General features: G+C 43.0%; 1 protein-coding gene across 2 annotated transcripts; it reads left to right on the top strand.

The window, feature by feature from the left end:
* The first annotated feature begins 236 nt into the window (after nucleotides 1-236).
* pik3c2g (phosphatidylinositol-4-phosphate 3-kinase catalytic subunit type 2 gamma) lies at nucleotides 237-16,646 on the top strand. 2 transcript variants are annotated; one of them, XM_015964194.3, is made up of 33 exons: nucleotides 237-376; nucleotides 749-1,249; nucleotides 1,434-1,513; nucleotides 1,611-1,768; nucleotides 2,075-2,189; nucleotides 2,297-2,408; nucleotides 2,699-2,769; nucleotides 2,965-3,028; nucleotides 3,231-3,350; nucleotides 3,500-3,530; nucleotides 6,067-6,247; nucleotides 6,333-6,455; nucleotides 6,684-6,812; nucleotides 6,898-7,012; nucleotides 7,080-7,213; nucleotides 7,370-7,474; nucleotides 7,739-7,832; nucleotides 8,530-8,624; nucleotides 8,897-9,077; nucleotides 9,181-9,288; nucleotides 9,369-9,461; nucleotides 9,557-9,686; nucleotides 9,764-9,900; nucleotides 10,963-11,132; nucleotides 11,219-11,375; nucleotides 12,011-12,120; nucleotides 12,225-12,393; nucleotides 13,032-13,150; nucleotides 13,238-13,334; nucleotides 14,452-14,512; nucleotides 14,602-14,681; nucleotides 14,783-14,908; nucleotides 15,178-16,646. In XM_015964194.3, the coding sequence occupies exons 2-33, from the start codon at nucleotides 827-829 to the stop codon at nucleotides 15,337-15,339; spliced, it is 4,050 nt and encodes a 1,349-aa protein (XP_015819680.1). In that variant the 5' UTR covers nucleotides 237-376; nucleotides 749-826; the 3' UTR covers nucleotides 15,340-16,646. The 2 variants fall into 2 exon arrangements, with proteins under 2 accessions (XP_015819680.1, XP_015819678.1); XM_015964192.3 differs by having other exon boundaries at nucleotides 7,286-7,474.
* The last annotated feature ends 8,147 nt before the right edge of the window (nucleotides 16,647-24,793 follow it).

Genomic DNA, 24,793 nt, shown 5'->3' with positions numbered 1-24,793 from the left:
CCTTAAATCTACCAACATGCTCAAACATAGGGACGAGAGCAGGTGCAGTCAGCTGGAACACCCTAAAAAATTCACAGTTTTTACTGATGGGACTTGTTTCTGCAATCAACTTATTTTAAATAGACTTGGGATTATTTGTTGGAGTTTAAAATGAAAGTGGGACGAGTTACTGCACTGATCTGATGTAATGTCCCGGTCCATCCAGCAGAGGCAACATTGTTGTCTCCTGGAGGAGCAGGTGAGGAGGAGGGACAGAGAGAGGGAGGAGGAAGCTCAGACGGGAGCAGGAGCAGCACAGGTTCGACCTGCTCAGCATGGATTCATACAGGAACTCACCTGGACCCAGAATGGAAATCAGGACAGCAGAACTTTAATGGTATGTATTCAAAATCAACTCCTCATTTCACAAATTATTCTGGGATCCTGAACTAAAGAGGTGTAACTGTAAGAATCTGTTCTCTTAGTTATTTTTGTTTTTATTTATTGTATTTACAGCATACACAGTTCTGGTTAGAACATGTAAATAGAGGTTTGAGTTCTGTTGAGGTGTTTCAGAGCATCGCCACAGATATAGAGGCGCACTCTGCTGGATTTCCTGTTCAGATTTGAAAGCCTGTTAATTATTAGGCAAACCTTTGGTCCAGTTTAACTCTTCCGGTAAAGAGTTCACTCCCTCGTGAAAACACTGATCGTTTTAATCCGATTTATGATGTTTTCTGTGGTTTTATGTTCCTCTACCTCCACACAGGTCTCAGTAGTGTCTCACTATGAGGTGAGAACTCCCAGAAGGATTTAAACTAGCAAAAACCAACAGTCCCAAAGCCTGATGGATCCTTCTGAAAAACAAGGAGAGCTGTTTCAGAGACAAGATTCTGCTGATTCCAACACCCCGTTGCCTCTGGTACCTAGCGATGTCTCCCACTATGAGGCCATTGATGGGAATAATGGAGGTAATGTGTACAACTGGACCTTACCCTGGCCTATAACCCCACCTGAGTACCAGCCCAAACCTCCAGACACAGGACCCTCTGGGATTCTCCATTGTCCAGACAAGCCACTGCTAACACGACCGCCACCACCTCCTGTTCCACAGAGGATCCGACTTCCAAGCTCGCCTGTCTTGGCGGCCCGTATTCCCCCTCCTCTGCCCCCCAGGCCCCCAGTTGAGCTTATCACAAGGCAGATTTCTTGTGATCACATCCATTCTTCTTCTAAACTGAACCGTTCCAGAACAGAAGTAGAAAAAAATGTGAGTACCTCAACTCGTTTTCTCTCAGATGGGATCAGAAACGAGCACGAGGGCCGATCTAACGTGTGTGTGTGTGTGTGTGTGTGTGTGTGTGTGTGTGTGTGTGTGTGTGTGTGTGTGTGTGTGTGTGTGTGTGTGTGTGTGTGTGTGTGTGTGTGTGTGTGACATCACTTTGCTCATTCAGGACCCATGGGCCATTACTCTAGTAGAGTCTCCAGAAGGCAGCACCAAGGATCTGGCTGCTTTCTGTGATGCAACGTCCAAGTAAAAACTCCATCAATGAAAAATGAAAAATCATTTTCAGCGTCTTTCTCTTTGGTCGTCTCACACTTTGTGGCGTGTTGTTCTTTCCCTCTCACAGGCTGATGTCAAAATACAAACACACAGACCGAACCCACAACCCGGGCATCATATGGGGTCGACTGTTATATGTCCACCCGGCTCTGCTGCAGCAGGTGGAGGTGATGGTCAGCGTGTCCACTGAGGATGCCAATCACCAACTTCCTCTCCCCACTCCAGGTAGGAGGCTCATGTTAGCCTAGCTGCATAAAGCACTTCAAGCAGCATTCCAGGTTTTGTCTGGTAGCCCTTCCAGTTATTCGTGGGAATTTCTTTGTCTGGCTCTTGTCTGGCTCTTGGATCTTTGCAGATCCAAGCTGAATTTATCCCAGATTAGAGATTTAATTTATCATGATGTGATTAGTCCCTAATCTGTGGAAATGAAATGCCTACAGGATCATTTTGATATCACGCCTGGTTTTCATGTAATAACAGTTTCTACCAAAGCTGTTTGCTGTGGACCCTGAGCTCTGATCCTTTGCTCAGTGAACAGGAAGGTGAAGGATCTCATCGATCAGTTCTGTCAGCTGCTGGATTACCCTGCCAGCACCAGTGGAGATTATGTTTTAAAAATGTGTGACTCAGATGAGTTTCTCAGAAGGTACGTCTGTCATTTCCTTTCAACTTCAGAACGCTTCTCTGCAGCTTTTGTTCTAGTCCAAGATGCACAGATCAGTTTTCTGAGTGAACTTTACTGTCTCTGTCTAGTGAAGAGCTTATTGGTATGCACGAGATGGTCCAGATCTATTACAAGTCAAAATCGGTGGTCAATCTGCGACTGATCCACAAAAACAACCTGAAGCGCCATCTGGCTAGAGATGTAAGTCGGATGAAGTTCCCCTCCCACAGCTGAGACCAGTCACCGAGCTGGGACAGCCTTATCATCAAACTCGAAATGCTGCTTTCAGCTGGTGAGCTTGTCGTCGTCATCAGGGTTATCGAGGCTGTAAAGTCCCACACCCTGGCTTTTTCACTTTGTTTGGTTTACTGCTAGCATTAAGCAACAAGAAACAAACGACAGAAGGACAAAAGGAGATTTAAACCTATGTGTTTATTACAAACTCTCACAAACTGTTATTGACCCTAATCAGAGTTTGAATGTGTGTGCAGGCTCAGGATGACATGACCGCATGCCAGCCGAACCAGTTCCTGTGTCCTGTCAGTGTCTACATCACCTCCAAGTGCGACAACACAACAAAACACTTCCCATTAGTCTTTAGAAACAATTTCCATCACAAACTTCAAGTTTGTGCTGTGTGTGTGTGTGTGTGTGTGTGTGTGTGTGTGTGTGTGTGTGTGTGTGTGTGTGTGTGTGTGTGTGTGTTTGTAGAAAATAGGCCAAGCTTGACTTCTGTGTGTTTTATTCTTCCTCACAGGCTGAGCATGGCCGATGTTCTCCAGACGTACAACAAACAAGTATCAGAACTCCTGAGAACTAAGGTCAGTAGATAAAACACAAGCATCATAAAGAGGAGGAGCTTATGAACAACTGATATCTTACCTACAGTGGGTGAAGAAATGGAATGCAGCCTTTAGTAAATGTCTGCTGTGAAACAAGCCTGTTTGAATGTCTAAATCTCAGTGTGTCGGAACGAGTTTGATTGTTTTTCCTGATTTGAGTTTGATCCTGTTGTGTTTTTAGTCCCTGGTGAACATCACTGAGGTTGTGAAAAGCGTTCGCACCATCAGCAACCTTCTGTCTGGACTTACATGTCAGGAGTTAGAAGATGCAATTGGTGGGGTCAACCGAATCAGAGGCATGGTAGGATGGCTGAGGAGGTTAAAGCTTCTGTGTTTTTAACTTTTTAAACTTGTATAATCACTCTAACAAAGCAAATGTACTTTATAACTAGACCTTTTATTATTATTAGAAAATGCAACCTTATTTTGTTTTTGTTTTCCTGTCTGTAGAGTCACAGTGAGGTGGCTGACTGTGAGACTGGTGAGTAGATGCTTGTCATGCATTTCTCTGCCTCAGTGATGTGTTGCAGGAGCTTCTATATATATGGTGAGCCCTATGTGACCTGGCCATGTAGCCATTTATTGTGACGCCAACCGAAAATTTGTTTTAGCTTCTTTATTTCCTGCAAATTTTGTCTCCAGCTACAGACCAGTGAGATACTGGTCTGAGTTCTGGGGCCTTACTTATCAACGTACTTACACACAGATCTGTGCGTATGTCGTCTGTAGGAATTAAGTTAGGCATTGTGTGCTATTCATCGTTTCGTAATTGTGCGTAAATATGTTCCTAAATATAAGAAAACCTCGGAGCATGTGTACAAAGAGCATCTAGTGGTAGAACCACAATACTGAAGGTTTCAGTCATCAACATGGTCCTCCTCCACTAAATAAATTCAATAAAAATAATAAATGAAAAATAATTTGATGGGAAAACAACCATGCCGCATAACTGGCACTAAAACCAATAAAATACACCTGTGACCGACGGGAATCTGATGTTGTAGCATGGCTGATGTTGTGTTATTGGAGGATGTGGCAGAGCGTGCACTCTGGAGTAAACGTGTCCTCTGTGCACACCGATTTGATTCCTGAAGGAGATCCTTCTGGAGCTTTGCTGGGATTTGAGACACTTTGTGGAGCAACAGACAAACCACACAAATCTGATTCCAGTCCATATTCTATTTTACAACCATGAGAACCCCCAGAACCTCCTCTGCTCCCCGTTCATACACGCGTTGCCAAGGTAACCAGACTGAATGACAGCTCAGAAGAGGCTGCGCTCAGACAGCCTTCCCAAATGAAACTAACTCCAAACAGAACAACTCCTTAAAATGTAAAATGTAAATGTCAACCCCTTCTGATTTATCATAGTCCATTTTATGGGCAACCATTTTTAATTTTGTTTGACATTTATAACCTCTGGTTCTCTTCCATCTCCACTTCCGCCAGTGACTCAGGCCTAGTCCACACGTAACCGGGGTTTTATTAAAAACGAATATACGCCCCTCCAGAAACTTGCATCCACACCACCTCGTTTTAAAAAAAACTCTGTCCACACGTACCCGGATAAATACGTTGTTAAGGACATGCCAGACCTGTAGGCGGCAGTACTTCCCCCGTTCTTAACCTCGTCCTTCGTCTGTGGTCTTCCGCAAGGAGCAGTAATTCCGCTTGCCAAAACAAACAAGCAGAAAGCGCTTGGACAATTGATAAAGCGAGCGCAGCTCTGAGGGCATCCATGCTGTTGGCTAGTGTAAACACAGGTCGCACACGTGATGTCAGCATTTTTTGTCGCGGAAAGTGACGTTGCAGACCTTGAAACTCCGGTTTTGTCTGTCCACACGCAGACACCCAAAACGGAGAAAACGCAGATCTTCACTTTGGCCGGAGTTTTTAAAAAGATCCGTTTTCGTGTGAAAAAACTCCGTTTTCGTGTGGATGACAGGCCAAAACGTAGAACAATATCTACGTTTTAGCAGATCCCCGGCTACGTGTGGACAGGGCCTGAGTATCACTTTCAATAGGGTTTCTTTTTTTTGTGACGATGAAGAGAATCCCCTCATCAGCTGAGGACATGGCGTGACCAAATATGGTTAATTGAGAGTGTTTCTGTATGTAAATGATGGTAAACGGACATGAGCACCTGGGTACACACAGGTGTGATTTAGCAACAAATGAGAGCGGAGGAACATGTGTATGAGAGGCCACCACATGTTTCATAAATCAGGATTTTGATTTAGTTTGTATGAAATATCTAAATTTCATTCATTGGAAGGAATATAGGAATATTTCTACGAGTGTTTGATGAATGAGGCCCCTGGTGTATGAATAACAAAGCAAACAACTCACTGTTTTACTTTAGAGTGCACAAATCAATATTTTGCAGAATACAGCTGATCCCCTTCACAGCATTTAAAGTCATAAATAGTCTTCTGCCCATCCTGGATCAGAAACTTCAATAAGCTCAGCCTTGTTTGATAAGTTGTGAAAATTCATTTAAATAAAATGAATTGTAGCACCATCTTTCATTTTTCTGTTCCTGCACATTTGCATAATAATACATTTGATTTGGTGTTGGGCTTTTGGGGGACCGTGAGAACAAAACCAGTCAAAGCAAATAACAGCAAGCAGAAAAACATCCCACACTGCACCTTTAATTATTTCAACTTGCATATATGTTCAAAAAAGTGATTCTCCTGTTTTGATAATTTTTATTGACACACTGATTTTTGCTTTTACACCCACTGGTAAAAATCTGGGCTTAGACGAGCATTTTATACGTCCACACATGCATGTGCAAATAAATAAGAGTGTCGTTCTATTAGTGTGAATGAAAAATTCCCCAAAAGTCAGTGAGGGTTACAGGATGTTAAGAACAGTGTGTGAGCTTGAATTAGTCGTGCATCTAAATTTTTAACAGATTTTAAATTTTTATTTCAAATCACACGAATGAAAACTACTAAAACCTGCTGGAATGAGTTGTCCTGAACGTCTGATCTGCTCTGACTGTCCCACAGCTGTGATCCTTCTCAACGGAGCCTTGCAGAAAGTGCTGCAGATTTATTTCGACAATTTCCAGTCGAACTTCAGAACCCAGCGGATCCTCGGCAGCCCTGAAGTCTACGACGTCGATGGCAACGATGAAATCTTGCAATTTAAAATTGCTTCCCTCTACCAGATCCAGCCTGCATGGATGACGTACGTCTCTTACTCCACTCACTCACTCCCGCACGTATACAACCATACGTTATCAAAACTACTTCTGTTTCTTTAATAATTCCAGCTATGAGAGCTTTTCTCTCACCTGTGATGTGACACATGGAGAAAAGAAGATATGTGACACCGGCATTTCTGAGAACATCAGCTCCACCCTGTCACATGGAAACAAGATCCACTGCAACCGCCTGTAAGAGCTGGAGATCCTTATCGTAATCCCAAAGTGACTGGAAGTGTCTCCAGACGAAAGCTGACTTTCCTGTTTGAAGCAGCGTGTTTGTCCTGAAACCGCTTTAACAGCCTCAGGCTGCCAGGCTCTAAATAAACAGCAGGCAGACACAAAGGGCGGAGACTTAAGACAACAATTAAACTGTAATAAGGAGTCTATTTATGGCTTCTTGTGTGTTTGAAATTGCAGAATGGTGTTTCCTGTTCCAGTGAACCAGCTGCCTTATGAGTGCATGCTGACATTCCACCTCAGAGGCACAAAGCGAGGAAAAACCCCTGAGCTGCTGAGCTGGGCTGTGCTGCCTCTGTACAGTGACAGGTGGGTTCAAAGTTCAGGATTATTGAATTAAAAATGAAAGATTCGGCTCATAAAATAGATTAAACCCAGTTTCCTGTCTATTTAGAACCCTTGCAGGAGGAACAGTTCTCCTCAGCATGTCTACCCTTCCTGAACTGCCCTTTCCTCCGTCTCCTGCCCTCTCAGACCTTCACAAACAGCCCATAGGGGTCATAATGCAGGTCAGTACTTAAAACTGCCCGTATGTTGATTCGATGACCTGAATCTCAAACATATGTGCTTCTGTAGCTGGAGTTCGACAGTCGGTCTCAGTGGGACTATCGGAGACCCATGGCTCTACCTGGGTTGATCAAATTCTCTCATCCTGATGACGAAGTGCAGAAGAAAATGTTGAGTGTTTCCAAGAAGCACTGCCTCCACTTGTGAGTAGACTGGGCTTTTACAAAAATGATCTGACTGAAACATTAGCTCTGTAAATAAAATCTCTTTTCCAGTTTGACAGAATATGAGAGGTCTTTCTTGTGGAGCAAACATTTCTGTGGTGACAAATCCAACACTTTCCTCCATCTGCTGCTCAGTGGCGCGCCCCAGTGGCAGCCTCAAGACCTGACTGAAATCTACACGGTGGTGGACAACTGGCTCATCCATCTACATGAGGAGGCTCTTTTCCTGCTCACTGCCAGGTGGGAGGAGGCTCAGGGATGCAGAACATGTCTTTGTCTTTTTTAACACTCACTACATTTTTAACTGGAGCCTCTGTGTTGTGTAAATGTTGCTTCTATTCGACCCATTTAATTGGCCGGCACTAATTTACACCAACACTTATGAGAAAACTAACATGTACCATTAATATTTAATATTTTGGTTTGTTAATAAACAGACTACCAGATTGTGATGTATTTGAAGGTTTAAGGTACTAATTGTTTTATTAAAATATCTGTTTACAGTTTCCCTGATCGGACTGTTCGACTGGCTGCAGTTCAGTACTTTCAGCTGATTCCAGATGGAGAACTTGAGGTGTTTCTGCCACAGCTGGTTCAGGTTGGCAAGCAAACACACCTGAAATAGACATATTGTGCAAAATTCACTTTTTGCAGCCTTTTGTGCTTCCATGTTGGTCTCTACTGAAAAAGGCATTCATCTGTTATCTTATCAGCATTTGGTGTTATAGGAATTATGTGCCTAACACAAGTTCTTTAAAAAGTCCCTGGGATGTCTCCAATGGGGAAAATTGAATAGAACGATGTCTCATCTGCAAAAGAGAGCTGCTGCTGGAGGAGCAGCGGCTCTACTCCCAGCCCCTCCCAGATATCAGAGCTTCTCGGCTCATAGCAGCCTGTAAGGGGAGGGGTGAGCATGGCCAGCTCCAGTTTGTTTTCTTAAAGTGTCGGAGCCCTGATAACACTCATTCAGGACAGTACTGAAACTGTCAAGAATAAAACAGCTGAAACAGCTTTACGTGAGAGAGGGATTTGGTGAAAAGAATGTCATACACATGTTTGGTATCAACCACAGAACGTCAGGACAAAAGTCATAATATGTCCATTTTTAACAAAGATAATGTCAGGATCATTTTTACTCCTGTGCATCATAATGATTCACTGTTTTCTGCATAAGACAAAGCTGATGTGTTATAACGTTTAGCATTCAAACTAAATTTGAGAGCGAGAGGCAAAATTTGCATTTCTTTCATTCATTTGGTGAATAATTGACTGTTTGTACAACGTGCATTGTGCAGGCTTTAAAGAACGAGTGGGAATTGGACGGCCCTCTGGTGATGCTACTTTTGGACAAATCAGTGAGGAACATAAGGATTGCTCAGCAGATTTACTGGTGAGTCAGACATCAATCTGATAAATGGCAAATGCGTAGCTGCAGGGATCCATTCATAAGAACTGAGAGGATCTCAGCTAAAAAGCCTAAAGCAGACATTATCACCCAACAAAACATCTATTCAGCCAGTTTCCTATTTCTAACCTTCCTATTTTAGAGTTTTCTCTCCTTCTAACCTGGATGTAGGTCTAATAAGATGTTCATCAGGACACTGTTATCAGAAGGGCCAGACAAGTGAATCTATACTTTTTACCTTTTCTGTCACCTGGTAGGCTGCTGGAGGACGCCCGCACTGACACTCACTACCAGGGCTGGTTTAATAAAATACAGGCTGCTCTGATCCACTGTTGTGGCCGAGCACTGAAGAAGGAGCTGGAGCAGGAAAATCGTCTGGTGCAAGTGCTCATGCACGTGGCTGAAAGAGTGAGCTGTGCTGAGAAGTCTCAGCGTAAGGCATGTTCAAAAAATCCCCTCTCTCCATTTGCAACATTGAAAGTAAAGCTGTTTTTCCTTTCTTGTCTTTGTGGTTATGAGTGTCTTTGTTGTGCTTTTGCAGAATATTTTGAACAATGAGAAGTTAAAGATTGGGGATTTTTTCAAAGGTGGGACCAGCTGTTCTTTACCTCTAGATCCTGCAGTCAGTGTGAAGGGAGTAGACCTGGATGTAAGAACGTCATGCAACACTTCCATCTGATGCTGCACCACTGGAATATATGGATGTTAAAGGTCACCGTTTATTTCCAGGCCTGTAAGTTCTACAGCTCCAACGCTAGTCCTGTGGGGATCACATTCATCTGTGACGACTCTCTGGCCAAGAACGTTGGTGTCATCTGCAAGGTGGGCAAAATGCAGAACTTTCCTGGCCTTTGGGATTTTCTTCTATTTTGCACCTCGGTGAAAAAATATTTAGAGCCCACAAATGTGTCATTTAGACTGGAGACAACCTGCGACAGGACATGCTGGCTCTCCAGATCATCCGTGTGATGGACATGGTGTGGCTTCAGCAGGGACTGGACCTGCAGATGATCATCTATAGGTGTCTGTCCACAGGCAAAGCTCAGGGTAAGGCTACTTTAGCAGCTGTTGATTTCATGTGGTTTTTATTAGTGTCTATATTTATGTTGTTCTGTGTCCGTCAGGCCTGGTGGAAATTGTGCCTGAGGCCGTGACCCTGGGAGACATTCATAAGGAGTGGGGTCTAGGTGGAGCGCTTCGAGAAGACACGCTGGAGAAATGGTTCCACATGCGAAACAAAACTAAAGAAGACTATGAAAAGGTAGATCTAAATCCAACAGATTATTCTGCACGCAGTCACGGCAAAAGAAGGTACACCCCATTCAGTTTTAAGGATTTCTGTTTGACGTGATATGAGACATGGGGAAAAACTATGAAAGTTTTCTAAACTAAAGTCAAATGTGCAAAAGCATGCAACAGATTCCAACACTTCACACAAAACCAAAGCAAACATGGAAACACGTGTGAAAAACGTTGTCTAGTCTTTTATAGATTAACTCGTCATCAGTGTGACCAACTCTACACCAGCGGGAGTTTTGATGGTTGCAGGTCTGGAGCATACAAGCGTGTGTTAACACTAAGAAGGGAAAAACATCAGCACCAAACACATCAGGAGATCTACAGAAGAAAGATCAAGGTTCGGCAACAGTCCAGTGAAAGTTCAGACCTCAACCTGGGCATTTATACACAACCACAAACCTAAATGAACTAAAAATATCTTTAAATAAAGATTGGGTCAAACAGTGATAAGGAAATAAATGATAGGAAATGCCAGACAAATTCTGAATAATGCTAGGAAATATAAAGGAAACCAAAACAACATAATTTGACCAGAGACTGAGCCCTGGGGAACCCCGCAGGTTAGAGATTCAGCTTTAGGGTTTCATCTTTATTATTATACTGACCACTGACTTAACAAATACTGAAAGAAGTTTTAAGAGTCCGTGATGTTCAGGAACTCATCGGTTCCATTGTTACGGAGACCATTCATATGAATGTTAAAGTTCCCAATGATAATAATCATGTTTAGTTGAAACATGCTTACATTGAGGATTTAAAAAACAGATGTACAATAAATGAAAATGCCATACAGGTTTCTGTTACACCAAGTTTGAACATTATTATGTCAAATAAATTGTAGCTGCTAGAAGAAACCATCTTGCATAAAAAGGCATTCTTCAAAACAGCAGCAGTCCTACGGCCTCTGCAGGACATTTGTGGTGTTGATGAACTCATTCTGATGTCCTAAAACTTAAAATAGTTTCTGTTCCCTTTTGCTGGGGTTGTATCTCTGTTCCACAGCTCTCTTGCCTTTGATTTGCAGGCTGTGACAAACTTCATCCACTCATGTGCAGGGTGGTGTGTAGCGACCTTCATCCTGGGGATCTGCGACCGCCACAACGACAACATCATGTTGAAACACACCGGGCACATGTTTCACATCGACTTTGCCAAAATCATGGGCAATGCACAGAAGTTTGCATCTTTTAAAAGGCAAGTCATGAAGAAAGCTGATGAAGATCATGAACTTCAGAGTGCAATAGAATGTTAGGATCCAACTGTCTCTGACACTATGACAGGGATCGATCACCCTTCGTTTTCACATCTGAGATGCAGCACTTCATCACAGGTGGTGGGAAGAAGCCCCAACGTTTGCATCGCTTCGTAGAACTCTGCTGTGAAGCTTACAACATCATCAGAAAGCGCTCCGCCCTCATACTCAGCTTGTTGGAGCTGGTAAGAATGTGGCCCAATCCCAATACTCGTAACTCAAACTACAGTCTTCAGCAAAGTACACTTGGAGGAAGTATGCAGGAAGGTTTCCAGTGTGTAGTACACAAGTTTGCAAATAACTGCCGGATTGAGACACTGAGCATTCTATCATCGACCAAAACGCATGCCGGTCACTGTTTGTGCCACTTATTAAAAAATCTTTATTAACAACTTTCAAACAAGCAAACAATTTCTTGACAACATGTACATTCATTGCTGTTCACATAAAATCTTAGCCGAAAACATTTAGAGCATGAATAAATATCGCTAATCGTCATAAGATGACCTTTCGTTTGAAAATACTTCATTTCAGAAAAGGCACTTGAGCTATTGGTCCACCTTCTCAGAAATCTTTTACAGCAATGAATTGTGGGTAATACCATTCGCAAAGTGCAGATCAAGGGTGCAAAAGGGGCGTGGTCAACTTCTGCACTTAAGGATCGGGAAAACCTATGCACTCATACCCCGGGACTGGAAGGTGCAATTGAAGGGTGCAAGGGTGTGAGTGCGAGTATTGGGACTGGGCCTTTTTCTAATCTAACACTCACAGTTGCCCAAATTTAAGAACATGGGTTTCTATTAATTGTGTAAATGTTCAGATGCTTTATGCAGGGATGCCAGAACTGAAGGACTTTCACGATCTACAGTACGTCCAGAACAACCTCAGACCTTACGACACGGATCTGGAAGCCACTTCCTACTTTACAAAGTAATTTAAAGAACCACACACAAGTGCAACTGTCTAACGAATACCAGGTGTATTTGTTTTTCTGCTGTTGTATTAATCTGGTTCTATTATTGCTTCTGATGTAGGAAAATCAAGGAGAGCATTAATTGCGTTTCAGTCAAGTTTAACTTCTTCGCACACTCGATGGCTCAAGGGAAAAAACAGGAGTCCCAAGCCCCGGACAACATCCCTGCACCCAGCACCAACATCCAGGAAGCGGTCATTCGAGGTTTCTCTGTGAACGGAAGAGAAGTGGTGAGGTTGCTGTTTGTGGTTCTGTGATTTTGGAAAAGGCTATCCTCAGTGATGCACCATTCGTGTTACATGTTGGAACAGCACAAACCTGACAGCAGGTTCACACCTTTTTACCTGAGAGAACAAAAAAATAACCAAGGACTCATCTGATATGTGTTTGCTGCTACATACAACCTCCTGAGGAGCAGAGCTGTGTTTAGAAAGCCTTAACAGCTTTCCCATGAGAAGGAGAGAGAAGAAAGGAGTGATCGTGATGTTTGTTAGCATTCCACAGCTCTTTGATCAGATGAGGTTTCCTCATGACAAGCTAAAATCACAGTGGAGAACAGAGTTGCCTAGTTACTAAAAGGATTCTGGAAATCACTTTTTTTTCTGCAAGAGCTTTGCTTTCAGCCAAAACATCACTAGTTAATACGTCATCACTCAGTCTGCACGCTTCAACACATTCTTGTGAACTGTCGAGCTTTGTGCACGAAGGTGAACCTCGTTTTTGTTGGGGATTTTTTTTGTTTGATACTATTTCTCTTTGCAGCACTTTAATCAGCTGACATACAGCTTTTTTTTTGTATTCAATTAAATGTGGCTTGGTATGGTATAGTTTTTACTCACAGTGCAGCCTTGTGTATTTTTGTTTGCAGACCTACGACCTGAGAATAACTATTGATGACGGTTTTTTGACAAGTCAGAAGACATTTGGGCAGTTGGACCTGATCCACAAGAAGCTCCAGAAATACTTCATCAAATCTAAGTTACCTCAGTGAGTGAAGAAAAAACTTGCATCATGTTCACGAGTTTTACTCTCGATGGTTTTTACTATTTGGTCATTTTAATGTCTCCTACCCAGGTTTCCTAGCTGGTATCAGATGTCGTTCACCCAACAACGGAGGATGTCTCAACTGAATAATTACTTAAAAGAGCTTTTTGAGGGGCCGTGTAAAGGAGTGAGTTACTGATTTTACTGTTTGATTTATTTTTCATGAGGATCACTGATGCTTACTTTAAAAGTTCAATATCACGCTATTTTAAACGAGAACAAAGGTAAAATCAGTATAACATGATCGGCACTGATACCAGTACCAGTATCGGTGCCGATATTGATACCAGTACCAGTATCAGTATCAGTATCGGTAAAAGTTCACCGATACCAAGAACCGATACCAATGCAGTTGCTCGAAAGTGGCTTCACTGTTACTTGTCATTTCTGTTCACCTAATATTTTAGTTTTGTGATGATTTCTATTAATATATTTTATTTTATTTTTTATCTACCTTACAGTATTTTCTTGCTGAAAGCACGTAAGAAAACAAAACCTGTATTCCAATTTATTGCATTTTTTTTGTGTGGCAGAAGTATCGGTATTGGTAATCAAAATCGGCGAGTACTCACCCAAGTATCGGTATTGTCTCGGTTTGGAGAAAAGTGAGATAGTTGCATCCCTGATTAAATATTACCGCTGGCACTTTTGAGATGTCATTTATCTTAAATACGAGTTATTTTAGCCAGCCTGAATGCATAGGTGACAAAAAACACTTTGTTTCAGTGAAACTTTGCTCGTGCTCGCTCCAACAAAACATGTCTCAGGCAAGTTGGTTACTGCAATGATTATGATAGTCCAGAGGTAAATGCATCTGCCTAACGTTTCAGCGTAGCCGTGTGCGGACGTGGGTTTGAATTCCAGTGGTGTCTGCAGTAATTTATTTAGCCAGCTGAAGCTGATTTCATGTTTTTATATTTTAGTTTTATTGATTATTTTCTGCAAAATATTTTGTGTCTCTAAGCATCTTTGAATGGTTGTTTCCATGCAGCATTTTAGTTGATTTACTCCGCTCATCTGACATGAACTCACACTGGCTAAATAAAGAAAGAAAGTAATAAAAAAACAGATTAGTCCTTATGTTTTAAACAGTTTACCAATGAAGGAGTGAAAACGTAATACTGACAAGTGTAGCTAACAAAGAAAAAAATGCATGAAAAAACCACAATACCGCATGCTAAAAAACTTAAAGTGGATTTTCCAAGATACGGCCACTTTAAGATGTGCCGCTGTGTCGTCTGCAGGACGAATATGTGTGCAGCTTGTTTCTTGATGGCCCCAAACTGAATGACACGGTAACCACAGGTGAGTGTGACGAATGTTTTATGTTTTGGGGGAAATCTGATATATTTTGTGGGTCATTGTTCTGGCACTGATCCAAATACGTTTTGCAGGTGTTGTTCCCCAGATTCAGCTGCATATCTCCTACTGTAACTGCAAGCTGTCTGTGCTGGTGAAATATCTGAAAAACGTCGTAAGTTTCTCTCACTCACCGGATTCTGTTGTGGAATCAAATAAAAAGACAGCATGGAGTTTAAAGGTGTCCTCTTGTGGTATGTTTTCTGTTTTGAACAGAAACAGGCTAATGGTTCTAATCCGGATGCCTACGTGGTCACACGTCTGAGGCCAGACCCTCAGCAGAACTCTAAAAGGAAGACAAAGGTGGTCCGAAACAACGACAACCCTACCTTCAACGAGCTGGTAAAATTCCCCTGCATGAACTTTCATCATTGGCTACAAAGAGCATTTAGAAATTCCCTCAAAATTCTCCTAATGCTAAATCCATCTTCAATTAAAACCATCATTCCATCCACCCACTGTCTTACTCGCTGTCCTCAGGATCCGTATTTAATTTTGTCTCTACAAATAAAGCTTGATTGAGTAACTGAAAAATCTTCTTTCACACATTTCTAAGAGTGATTCAACTGAAATGTGACAGAAATGTCTGACCCATCTCCTCGTTTCCTCAGCTGGCGTACAAAAACATCCTGATGCTGAAAGGGCTGACGCTGGAGGTGACGGTGAAGAGCAAGAAGACCAAGAAGACGTTTGTTGCCGCGGCCCACATCAAACTAGAGGATGAGCTGCTCAACAAGGAGATCTGGTTTCCACTGGGAAACTGTGTGATCTGACTCTAAGAGCTGCACTACAGTGCTTCTGACAGCAGAGGGCGCCAACACACTAGAAGGAACAAACAGAGGTTTTTTTTTTAGGATTTTGCCAAACCTCAAATGAAGGCTAATGCAAAGTCCTGCATACTCAACAATGCACATGAACTTAACCAACGTTTAAGACTCTGAGTGGTGAAAAAAGTTACAAGACACCTACATCAAAGTTTACTGTGAAATTAATCCTAAACCTTTTTATTATTTATCTATTTAAATGTTGTTCAAATCAATGTTTGTTTGGTGATTGATGAAGGAACTGGCGCACGGCTCGTCAAACTAGCACTTTTATTTGTAATCAGCCTTTGTTTTCTTCACTGTGAGTACAAACGGTGTGTTTAAACTCCACGTGCGGTCCTGACTGTTGATGAGACCGTTTAAGGGAGACGCCTGGCTGCCTGTGACCTGGTCGGGCATGTCTGTCCCTTCAGGCTATGTCCACTGAATGTCCTTGATCAGTTGGAATTAAAGGCTGGAGAGAAGAGGGTGAGTAAGAGGGGGAGTGAGGAGAGGGTGTGTGAGCAGGATGACAACTCAGCATCTTGGGCCTGAGGGGGGCTGAGTTAACGCCCTCTCCTCCCTCTGTCTTCACTTCATCCTCTGTCTTATCCATCAGTGACACACGCACGCACGCACGCACGCACGCACGCACGCACACACACACACACACACACACACACACACACACACACACACACCGTTTCTAGGCCGAGGCAGGTCTTCCTGTTATCTTAATGCCATCGTCGACCTGACAGGCCTGCTGAACCGTACTTTTCATTTCCTCATTTAAAGGATTTTAGTGATGAACAAAGACAGAAATAGACTTTCTCTGCACTGGATTCACTTCAATAATGTATACCTCTTTGGAAGCTATTTATACTCATCCCAGATGGGGTTCCTTTTATTTTTAAGGAAAACAGAACAAGCAGGAAATGCTACTTTCTACTTTTTGATTATTGTATTCACCAGCGCAGGTCTAAAATATGAGTTTCATCTATATTTTGGATTATAAGAAACAAAAAGGACTTTGAAGTAATTGTTTAAGATCTCACGAGGTACCAGCCTTTCCTGTATAACAGCTTCATAGCATGTTACTACTGTAACCCAGTTTCCTGCCTTTAGGGTTTCTCCAGTGAGATGCAAGAAAGGAAAAAAATCATTTTCAGCCTTTCAGGTTTAGCTGGAAGCTTCTCGTTTCTGTAACTCCCATTGCAGGAAGGAATAGACATATATCTATTTTTGACAATAAATGTGATATTTATACCTGCTGGAAATGTTTGTTTGTTGTTACTGGATCTGTCGCTGATTTTCTACATCTTGTCAGTGCATTTGCGAGAGAGAGAGAGAGAGAGAGAGAGAGAGAGAGAGAGAGAGAGAGAGAGAGAGAGAGAGAGAGAGAGAGAGAGAGAGAGAGAGAGAGAGAGAGAGAGAGAGAGAGAGAGAGAGAGAGAGAGAGAGAGAGAGAGAGAGAGAGAGAGAGAGAGAGAGAGAGAGAGAGAGAGAGAGATTTAGGAATATCAAGCAAACAAAGAGGGAAGCAGGATCCAGACTGCTTCCCTCTGGGGACATGATAGGCACCCACCAGTGGCCTGGGGGTGGAAGAGAAATGGAAATGTAAAAAGACAAAAAAAAAGTATTGTGTAGCTGCTAAAGACATGAGCATCATACAGAGAGGATCATTTCCATAAAAATATGATACTCAGAACAGAGAGAATCCTTCAGCAATGCTGACACAGTGAATGCTGGAGGAACACAGTGATGGGCCACAATGTTATCTGATCTAATCTATTTAAACCTCACCTGCCCATCCCACCTGTCTTCCAGCTGGTCAAGGGCAGCCTGTGCTGGCCCACAAACTCGTTGCAGCAAAGGCTGGTCCTGTTTCTCACACAGAAGCAGATGCTGAAGCTCATATAACGATGTCTGAAAGGACTCAGAGCTGCATTTAAAAAAATTACATTTATTCAGAGATTAAACGTCTATTTTGGCCTTAAAAATAAAAATGAACACAGTCAAATAAAAGTGTTGCACTAAGGCAGAGAAAATAAATGTTGTTTTTACCAATAATTTCTGGAAATACCCTTCAAATATGTTGTTGAAGATGAATTAAATGATGCCCATTTGTTGAAAAATATAGGTGGCTTTGTAATATATAACCATAAAAATCAGGGAGCGGGTCTAAGGGTGTTTCTCGATGTCGAGGCGCCTGGCCTCGCGAGGTGATGTCTAGCGAGGCCAGGTGCCTTGCTTACGAGGACACTTTCCTTCCTTGGTCAAAGGAAACGGTTCAATAGAACAGACTTGCATCACGTGACCGCGGCTTCCACTATGAGAGGAGCATACAGCATGTGTTGGTATCAGATGCTAAGAGTCAGACAATATCGGTGTATAAGACATTGGTAAAAATATGTGGTTAATGTGTATTTGAGAATGCTGGGCTTTCTCTTAACCACATAGCATCAGTGGGACATTTGAGATAATTAACACCACCTTAATGAATGTCTCCTACGCTGAAACACTGTAGAAGATATTTAGAAGCTTTATGAAGAGCAGGGATGTCCAAACTTTTCAAGATGAAGGCCAAAATCATGAAGTAAAAACTCCTCACAGGCCACAAAAATTATTCTTTTCTTTAAGAATGCAAACATTATTTAATATTTTTAATTTGTTCTGCTCAAAAAGTACTTAAAATAGATATATTAGTAAAATGTGAACATTAAAATTTACAATATATGACTTTCTATCAAAGCCTCCTGGAGAAACTTCATTCCACAATTATAAAAATGACATTTCTCTCTCTCTTTAGGTGAGCTCCCCACCCCCAGGACTGGCAGAGCTCTGAGGTCATTTGTCAGAGTGGACATTCACAGGATTCCATCAGATTCTTGCAGGGCCACACTTTGAACACACCTGATGTAGAGCTTTGGCTTAAGCCTGGTTTATTCTTCTCCGTCAGCTCCGCAAGGGACAGACACGCACGGATTGACGGAAGTGTTTTGCTCTCATACTTCTCCGTCTCCTGGAGAGTGTTGCAAAGCAATTGTCCGGCAGGACAACAGAGGGCGTAGCGCTGTTCTGTGGTATCCTGTCATGTATCCGGTCCAAGATAATGTGTTTATATTGTGTTTTTTGTGTATATAAGAGACTTTTAACGTGGACATATTTGTCTCTCATTCTCCCACCTCTTCAGGCACTCCCCACCTCTAAACCCACGTTTCCTGTCGTTTCCGTCCACAAATAAAATGCTTGCTGCGCATCTTTTCACTCCTCCAGTCACGGGAGAATTAAACGTTCATATTTTTAGAGTTTTTTCGCAAGATATTCTTCAAGCTTCTCCGTGTCTGCCGCTAGTTATCCTCGGCTCTCTTTGCAATGGCGGCGCTGTAAACAACAGCGGCGTCCTGACCAATCACAAGCTTGCGTAATCCGTCTCGTTCGACAGATGTTTAAAAAAGTGGGCTCGACTCTGTACGTACTTGCGTGCCTGCCGGAGCCCTACGCAAGGACGGATTGTGGCGTTGCGTGTCTCCGCACTGACGCAGACGGAGACGCATAAATCAGGCTGAGGAGCCTCATCAATGTGTTTAAAGCCTCTTAGTCTGGTTTATAGCTCTTACTTGTGGCTGACCGGACAAAAGTGAAGGTAAAATCTGACAAAATACAGCTGAGCCAGTCATGTGGTTTGTGGAGAATCCTTACCAGGACTTTGCTTTGTGGTGCTTACATCTGGGTTTGGCTTCTTGTCTTGGAGTGATCTTCCTGCAAGAATCTGATGGAATCCTGTGAATGTCCACTCTGACAAATGACCTCAGAGCTCTATCAGTCCTGGGGGTGGGGAGCTCATTTAAAGAGAGAGAGAAATGCCATTTGTATCACTGACAAACACTAGATGAGGATATAGAACAGGAACTGTTCTGACCATCTGGAGAGAAGCAGTGCTCTCACACAGAGCCTTTCCTTCAGCGACCCTGATCAAAGACGAACCTGCATGCACTTATAGCGACATGCCCCGTTTAGCAGCGATGGAGCTTTGCAGTGTCCGGCCTAAAATTACAGACCATTTTCAGCCTCTGACGTCACGCTGTAAAGCCTTCTGCATTATGCTTAGTCACAGCCTCAGTGTGACCTACATGTCAGTGTTTGGATGGAGGTCTAGAGCTAGAGCGACACATAGAACACAAGTACAAACCACTGCATTTTCAAAAGAACTCCTCAAGTTTACGTACTGCATTCCTGAACAGGTGTAATATTTTTGAAAGACAAAAATAAATCTCTGTTATAACACTCTGGAGGGATCAAACAACATAAAAATCAGGATGTGAAGGAACTAAAGCAGGGATTTCCCCCTGACTTTTCCCTGGGGGTGTTTGTCTGATGTGTGTCATCTGATACCAAACATCCATAATGAGCTGTTTGTTCAAATATTTAAAGTAACTTTATGTTCATTGTTACTAAACATGCAAAGAATCATATATTGGCTTTGTATTATGAAAATATTTTTCTAAATGCTGACAGAAAAACTTTTTTTGATGCAGTTGTTACATCCTATCCAACGTGTCATTTTTTTGTAGAACTGATGGTTTTGTATTTCCACTTTAAGCTTAGGATATAAACTTTCACAATTCCAACTTCCTGTCCAAGGATCACTGGTGGTAAAAGTTAAAACAACACATCTCATAATTGTAAATAATGTTTGTGTTTTCAAAAGTCCTTTGGATAAAGCCAAAAAAAACTACTTTTTTGATCAGCCCCATCCATTTTGACACGCTCAAGGTGTCAGAACCCAAGTCCCCAAACCGGCCTCTCCCAGCTAGCTGGCCTCCACCATGGACCACGACCCCCAGCATGCCCCTCGCGGGGGTTCCCTCCACGTCGCACGTACGTCACTAACTGCGGCTATATACGGAAGTCGCCACCCCAGCTTTCCACTCAGTCATCGTTTCTTCGTATCCATGATCAGAGTTACCAATCTACAGATCCATCTCACAAACTCTCTGCTCACAATAAGTGTTCTTACTTACTTCTGGAAAACCCAGCACTTCCGTGTCACTTCATTGATGCTCGAACGCTCGGGGATTCCTAGGTTAAATCGCGAGCCAGCGTTTCACCGGCGCTCTCATTTCCGCATCGGTGAAACCACGCTCTCAACAAGCTCAGCTCCCGACCCCAGCCGACCGGTCTGACACAAGGATGCGCTCGATTATCATAAAGGCTCTAAGACAATCTTGTCAGATAATCCTACCATGTGTGGTGTCTTACGAGCACTCTGGTCTGCTTGGAAGGACGTTGGGACCACTCTGATCATAAATCAGGGTTTCAAACATGTTTGATTGTCTTGGTCTGATTTTCAAGGACAACCAAGCATGTCTGCATGTGAGGTGATGAAAATGCCAAGATTGTTTACTTCGAAGTTATATTTTATCTTGCAAAATTTCCCTGACTGACTCATGAAATGTTCATGAGTGAAACTGGTTCATGTGTAGTTTTTACCATGTTGCGTCTAGCGATATTAAGATTTCTATACTTCTGAGTTGATTACATTTTAAGGGTTTAGTGCAAATCCAACCGGTTTGCGAGCTATTTTGTTAACACTGCAAGCAAAATGGAATATTGGCAGCTGTCAGTAAGTTTGTAATGTCCTTACCTACCAGACTCCTAAAGCTCTTTGCATGATGAACTTTAGCAGATAAGTTAAGGCAGATGAGGGTATAAGAAAGTACCAACAAACACAATGTCTCTAAATAAGATAGAATGGTAAATTGCATTGAAACAAAAAAAAGGTAGAATGTCTTCTCCAGGTCAGGGATGAGGTCTTGCTTCAAGTGGAGGAGTTTAAGTGTCTCGGGGTCTTGTTCACGAGTGAGGGAAAAGTGGAGCTCGAGATCAAAAGGGGGATTGGTGCTGCGTCTGCAGTAATCCAGGCGTTGTACCAGTCTGTCGTGGTGAAGAGAGAGCTGAGCGGGAAGGCAAAGCTCTCGATTTACCGGTCGATCTCCTGCCCTCACCTATGGTCATGAGCTTTGGGTAGTGACTGAAAGAATGAGATCACGGAAACAAGCAGCTAAAATTAGTTTTCTCCGCAGGGTGGCTGGGCTCTCCCTTAGAGATAGGGTGAGAAACTCAGTCATCTGGAAGGGGCTCGGAGTGGACCCGTTGCTCCTCCATGTCGAGAGGAACTAGATGAGGTGGCTCAAATAGCTGGTCAGGATACCTCCTGAATGCCTCCCTGATGAGGTTTTCCTGGCGCGTCCAACCGGGAGAAGACCTAAAGGAAGACCCAGAACACGCTGGAGGGACTATGTCTCTCACTTGGCCAGGGAACACCTTGGGATTCCCCCAGAGGAGTTGGCACATGTAGCCGAGGAGAGGGAAGTCCAGGCCACTCGACCTAGGCTGCTGCTGCCCCCGTGACCCGACTCCAAATAAGCAGTTAAAAATGGATGGAGGGTGAATTGTATTAGTGTTTTATCATGCTAAATGGTCTCAGTGTTTGATCAAACATTTTATTTCCTCTAAATATCCTCTAAAGCGGTGCCAGTGTGTCTTCTAGAGACATAAAATAGTCAAACGTCTCAGCAAGTGGACAAAGAAGAGTCTGCATTCAGCTTTTTTTCTGTGATGAAGCTTACTTTAGGATATTATACATCAGAGTGTTGCTATTACCATCCCTTAAGATGCCTAAAATAATGGAATGTGATGATTTATTAATTGGACTGTGGGACTAATTGCATTAAATCATGCTGCTCTCTTCTTTCCCTTTAATTTCTGAGGGAGATAATCTAATCAAAAGAACACTCTCAGGGAGGTTTACATCATTGTTGGTTCACAGCATCCAGCAGGAGAGCATTTATCTGGAGACAGAGTGAGATGAGCTCTGCTGCACAATGCACTGATTGTGTGGCACAGGCAAATGCATATGTGCACAGATACCCCTGCAACATTACACCTTAATCCATAAATCCACCACGGGGGATTATTCAGTGTCCAGTACCTTTAGATGCAGGGTTACTCTGTATTCAAATCTCCTCTCATTGGACACAAGTACAGACAGCTTCAGGACCTCCGTTGTCCTGGCAACGGCCCTCATTAAGGTCCATGGGCAAGCCCGCAAATTGAAAATTGAGAACCACTGTCAAAGTGAGCCGGGACGGTGTCAGAACAATGCCACTGAGATGTCACAAAGCAACACAATTAAAGAAGGGAATGAAGACCTGAGCTGAGATCGCCCCAAGCTTGTTTTAGGAAAGCAGCGTAAGATGATTCCTGCGTTACTTCAAGTGTCTAAAGCTAATTTTCATCTCCAGAAGAGAGTTAGATCACAGAGCATGGTGTACTGTTTCTGCTGCAAAGCTTGCATCAGATGCACACGAAGTCAGAGAGAGGAGATTTCTGCAGAGCTGATCCGCCTTGCAGCCTCACTGACCACACATTAAACACGTGAGGAAAACAACAGATAAAGACAGAGGCAGGCATGTTCCTGACTAAATGTTTGTCTCAGTTAAGCTCTTCTGCTGCTGTAGTGTGCAAAGTTCTGCTAATCAAACTGCAATTGATCCGTCTAAGCTGCTGCTTTGTTCCGCCGTCTGCAGCGACTGTGAAAAGCAGAGGTCTCCAGCTGCAGAGCTGCCTCGGCAGCATGTACACAGGCAGCTCAGCAGGCCTCCCTTTCACTGACAGCAGCAATCTCGCTGAATGATGGAGACAGATGATGTGACGGGAGCACGCCCTGAGACCGTGTAAATCACAAGTGTGTCATTCACACTGATTGGCTGCAGAATGGGAGTGTTTTAGTTTAAAAATGTACTTTTAAAAGCACAATCCTGCAATCAGGTGTTATTGCTTGATGAAACTAAAGAGTCACTTCAGAACATTCAGGGGGAAAAACTTTTGGAGGGAGAGAGCCTATTGCTATGACAACGGTGTAGTTCTGTCTGAAAGCAGAGAAGGAAATGTATTTACATGGGTGTGTGACTGTGAACGCGGGCTGCAGGGAGAACACAGACGATGTGTTCAGGCTGAGATCGCAAATGAAAACCTGACATTTTTCTGGGGTCAGCTCCTTTGAAGTTTGACACCTTCTGGACTTCATCTCAGCAGCCTGTAATGGACTGCAGTGATTGTTCAGTGTGTGTCACAGACTTTCTGAATCCTTGTGGCTTAATGACACAAGAATCAAAAAGTCTTCTTTTTGGTTGGTAAACTTCAACAACTTCTTTCTGCTCTCTCTGCTACCGCCCTGAATGCTGCGTGATTTAACGCACTTGAAAAGGTTTAACAAAATATGTATAAAATGTTCGGAAACGAATCACCTCCGATTCACCGAGCTGTGAGCTGATGTTCCAAAACTTAGAGAAGGGAACTCTTGATCCGCCCTAGATAAATCCTGCTGAGGAATCGTCGATTGGGCTGAATGAAATCTGCCGCTAGCGAGGAGGACAAGACAGCATCACCTCTGTGATTGTTTACGTTTAAATCTGACTGAGTCTCATTTAAAATATTATAGTTGTAAGTTCTCATTACAACCAGTTACTGAAGAAAAAGAGGCTTAAGCCTGAGTCATGCTTCTGCGTCAGTGCGGAGACACGCAACGCCATTATCCGTCTTTGCGAGCCTGCTGAAGAGCCCTTGCAAGGACGGACGGAGTCGAGCTCTCTTTTCTAAACATCCGTCCGTCAAGTTGGAGAATGCAAGCTTGTGATTGGTCAGGGCACCGCTGTTGCCTACACCGCCGCCATTGCGCCCTCAAAAACATAAAGAGAGCTGAGGCTATCTAGTGGCAGAAATTTGTCTGTGTTAAAAAAGTCTCTTAAATACAAAAAATGCAATATAAACACACTATCTTGGACCGGATACATGACATGATACCACAGAACAGCGCTACGCCCTCTGTTGTCCTGGCGGGGAATTCCTTTGCAACACTCCCCCAGGAGACGGAGAAGTTTGAGGGCAAAATGTCTCCGTCCATGCATGCGTGTCTCTCCCTTTTGGAGCTGATGGAGAAGCATGACTCAGGCTTAAATAGTAAAAACGCAGAAAGATAACCCTTATTTGTGATTAACATGATGGATTCACTTTTATTGAATGCAAATGTGTTCCAGTATGAAGGCTTTCATAAAAACAGCTTCACATGAACACCTGATCCTTTAAAGGGAGAATTTGCTACTTTTTCATATTCTTAAATCATTTTCTTGAGCGAATACGAGCCAAAATGACCCTTTACTGGGTAAATAAAAGGCCACACAGCCTCTATCGCCCCCTGTAGCCAGAATATTATACTTGCAACTTCAGACTGGCAGACCGCTCTGTTGTGAACGAGCTGACATACCGGGAACACAGCAGATTTAGTGAGGAATCACTCCTGTAGACACTAATGAAGACTGGGGAGACATTTCAGCTGTTAGATTAAGGTGTTAAAACGACG

This window comes from Nothobranchius furzeri, chromosome 4 (genome assembly GCF_043380555.1).
Source record: "Nothobranchius furzeri strain GRZ-AD chromosome 4, NfurGRZ-RIMD1, whole genome shotgun sequence".
In the NCBI taxonomy this organism is placed as follows: domain Eukaryota; kingdom Metazoa; phylum Chordata; class Actinopteri; order Cyprinodontiformes; family Nothobranchiidae; genus Nothobranchius; species Nothobranchius furzeri.
Note: the sequence above shows the minus strand (reverse complement) of the source record. Positions and strands in the feature narration are given on the sequence as shown.

Bases quoted from the DNA above. Each gene is read 5' to 3' on its own strand.
- pik3c2g (XM_015964192.3), top strand. From the start codon at position 827: ATGGATCCTTCTGAAAAACAAGGAGAGCTGTTTCAGAGACAAGATTCT. The intron at 9,078-9,180 runs GCATGTTCAAAA...GTGCTTTTGCAG, and splicing joins CTGAGAAGTCTCAGCGTAAG to AATATTTTGAACAATGAGAA. The intron at 12,121-12,224 runs GTAATTTAAAGA...CTTCTGATGTAG, and splicing joins GCCACTTCCTACTTTACAAA to GAAAATCAAGGAGAGCATTA.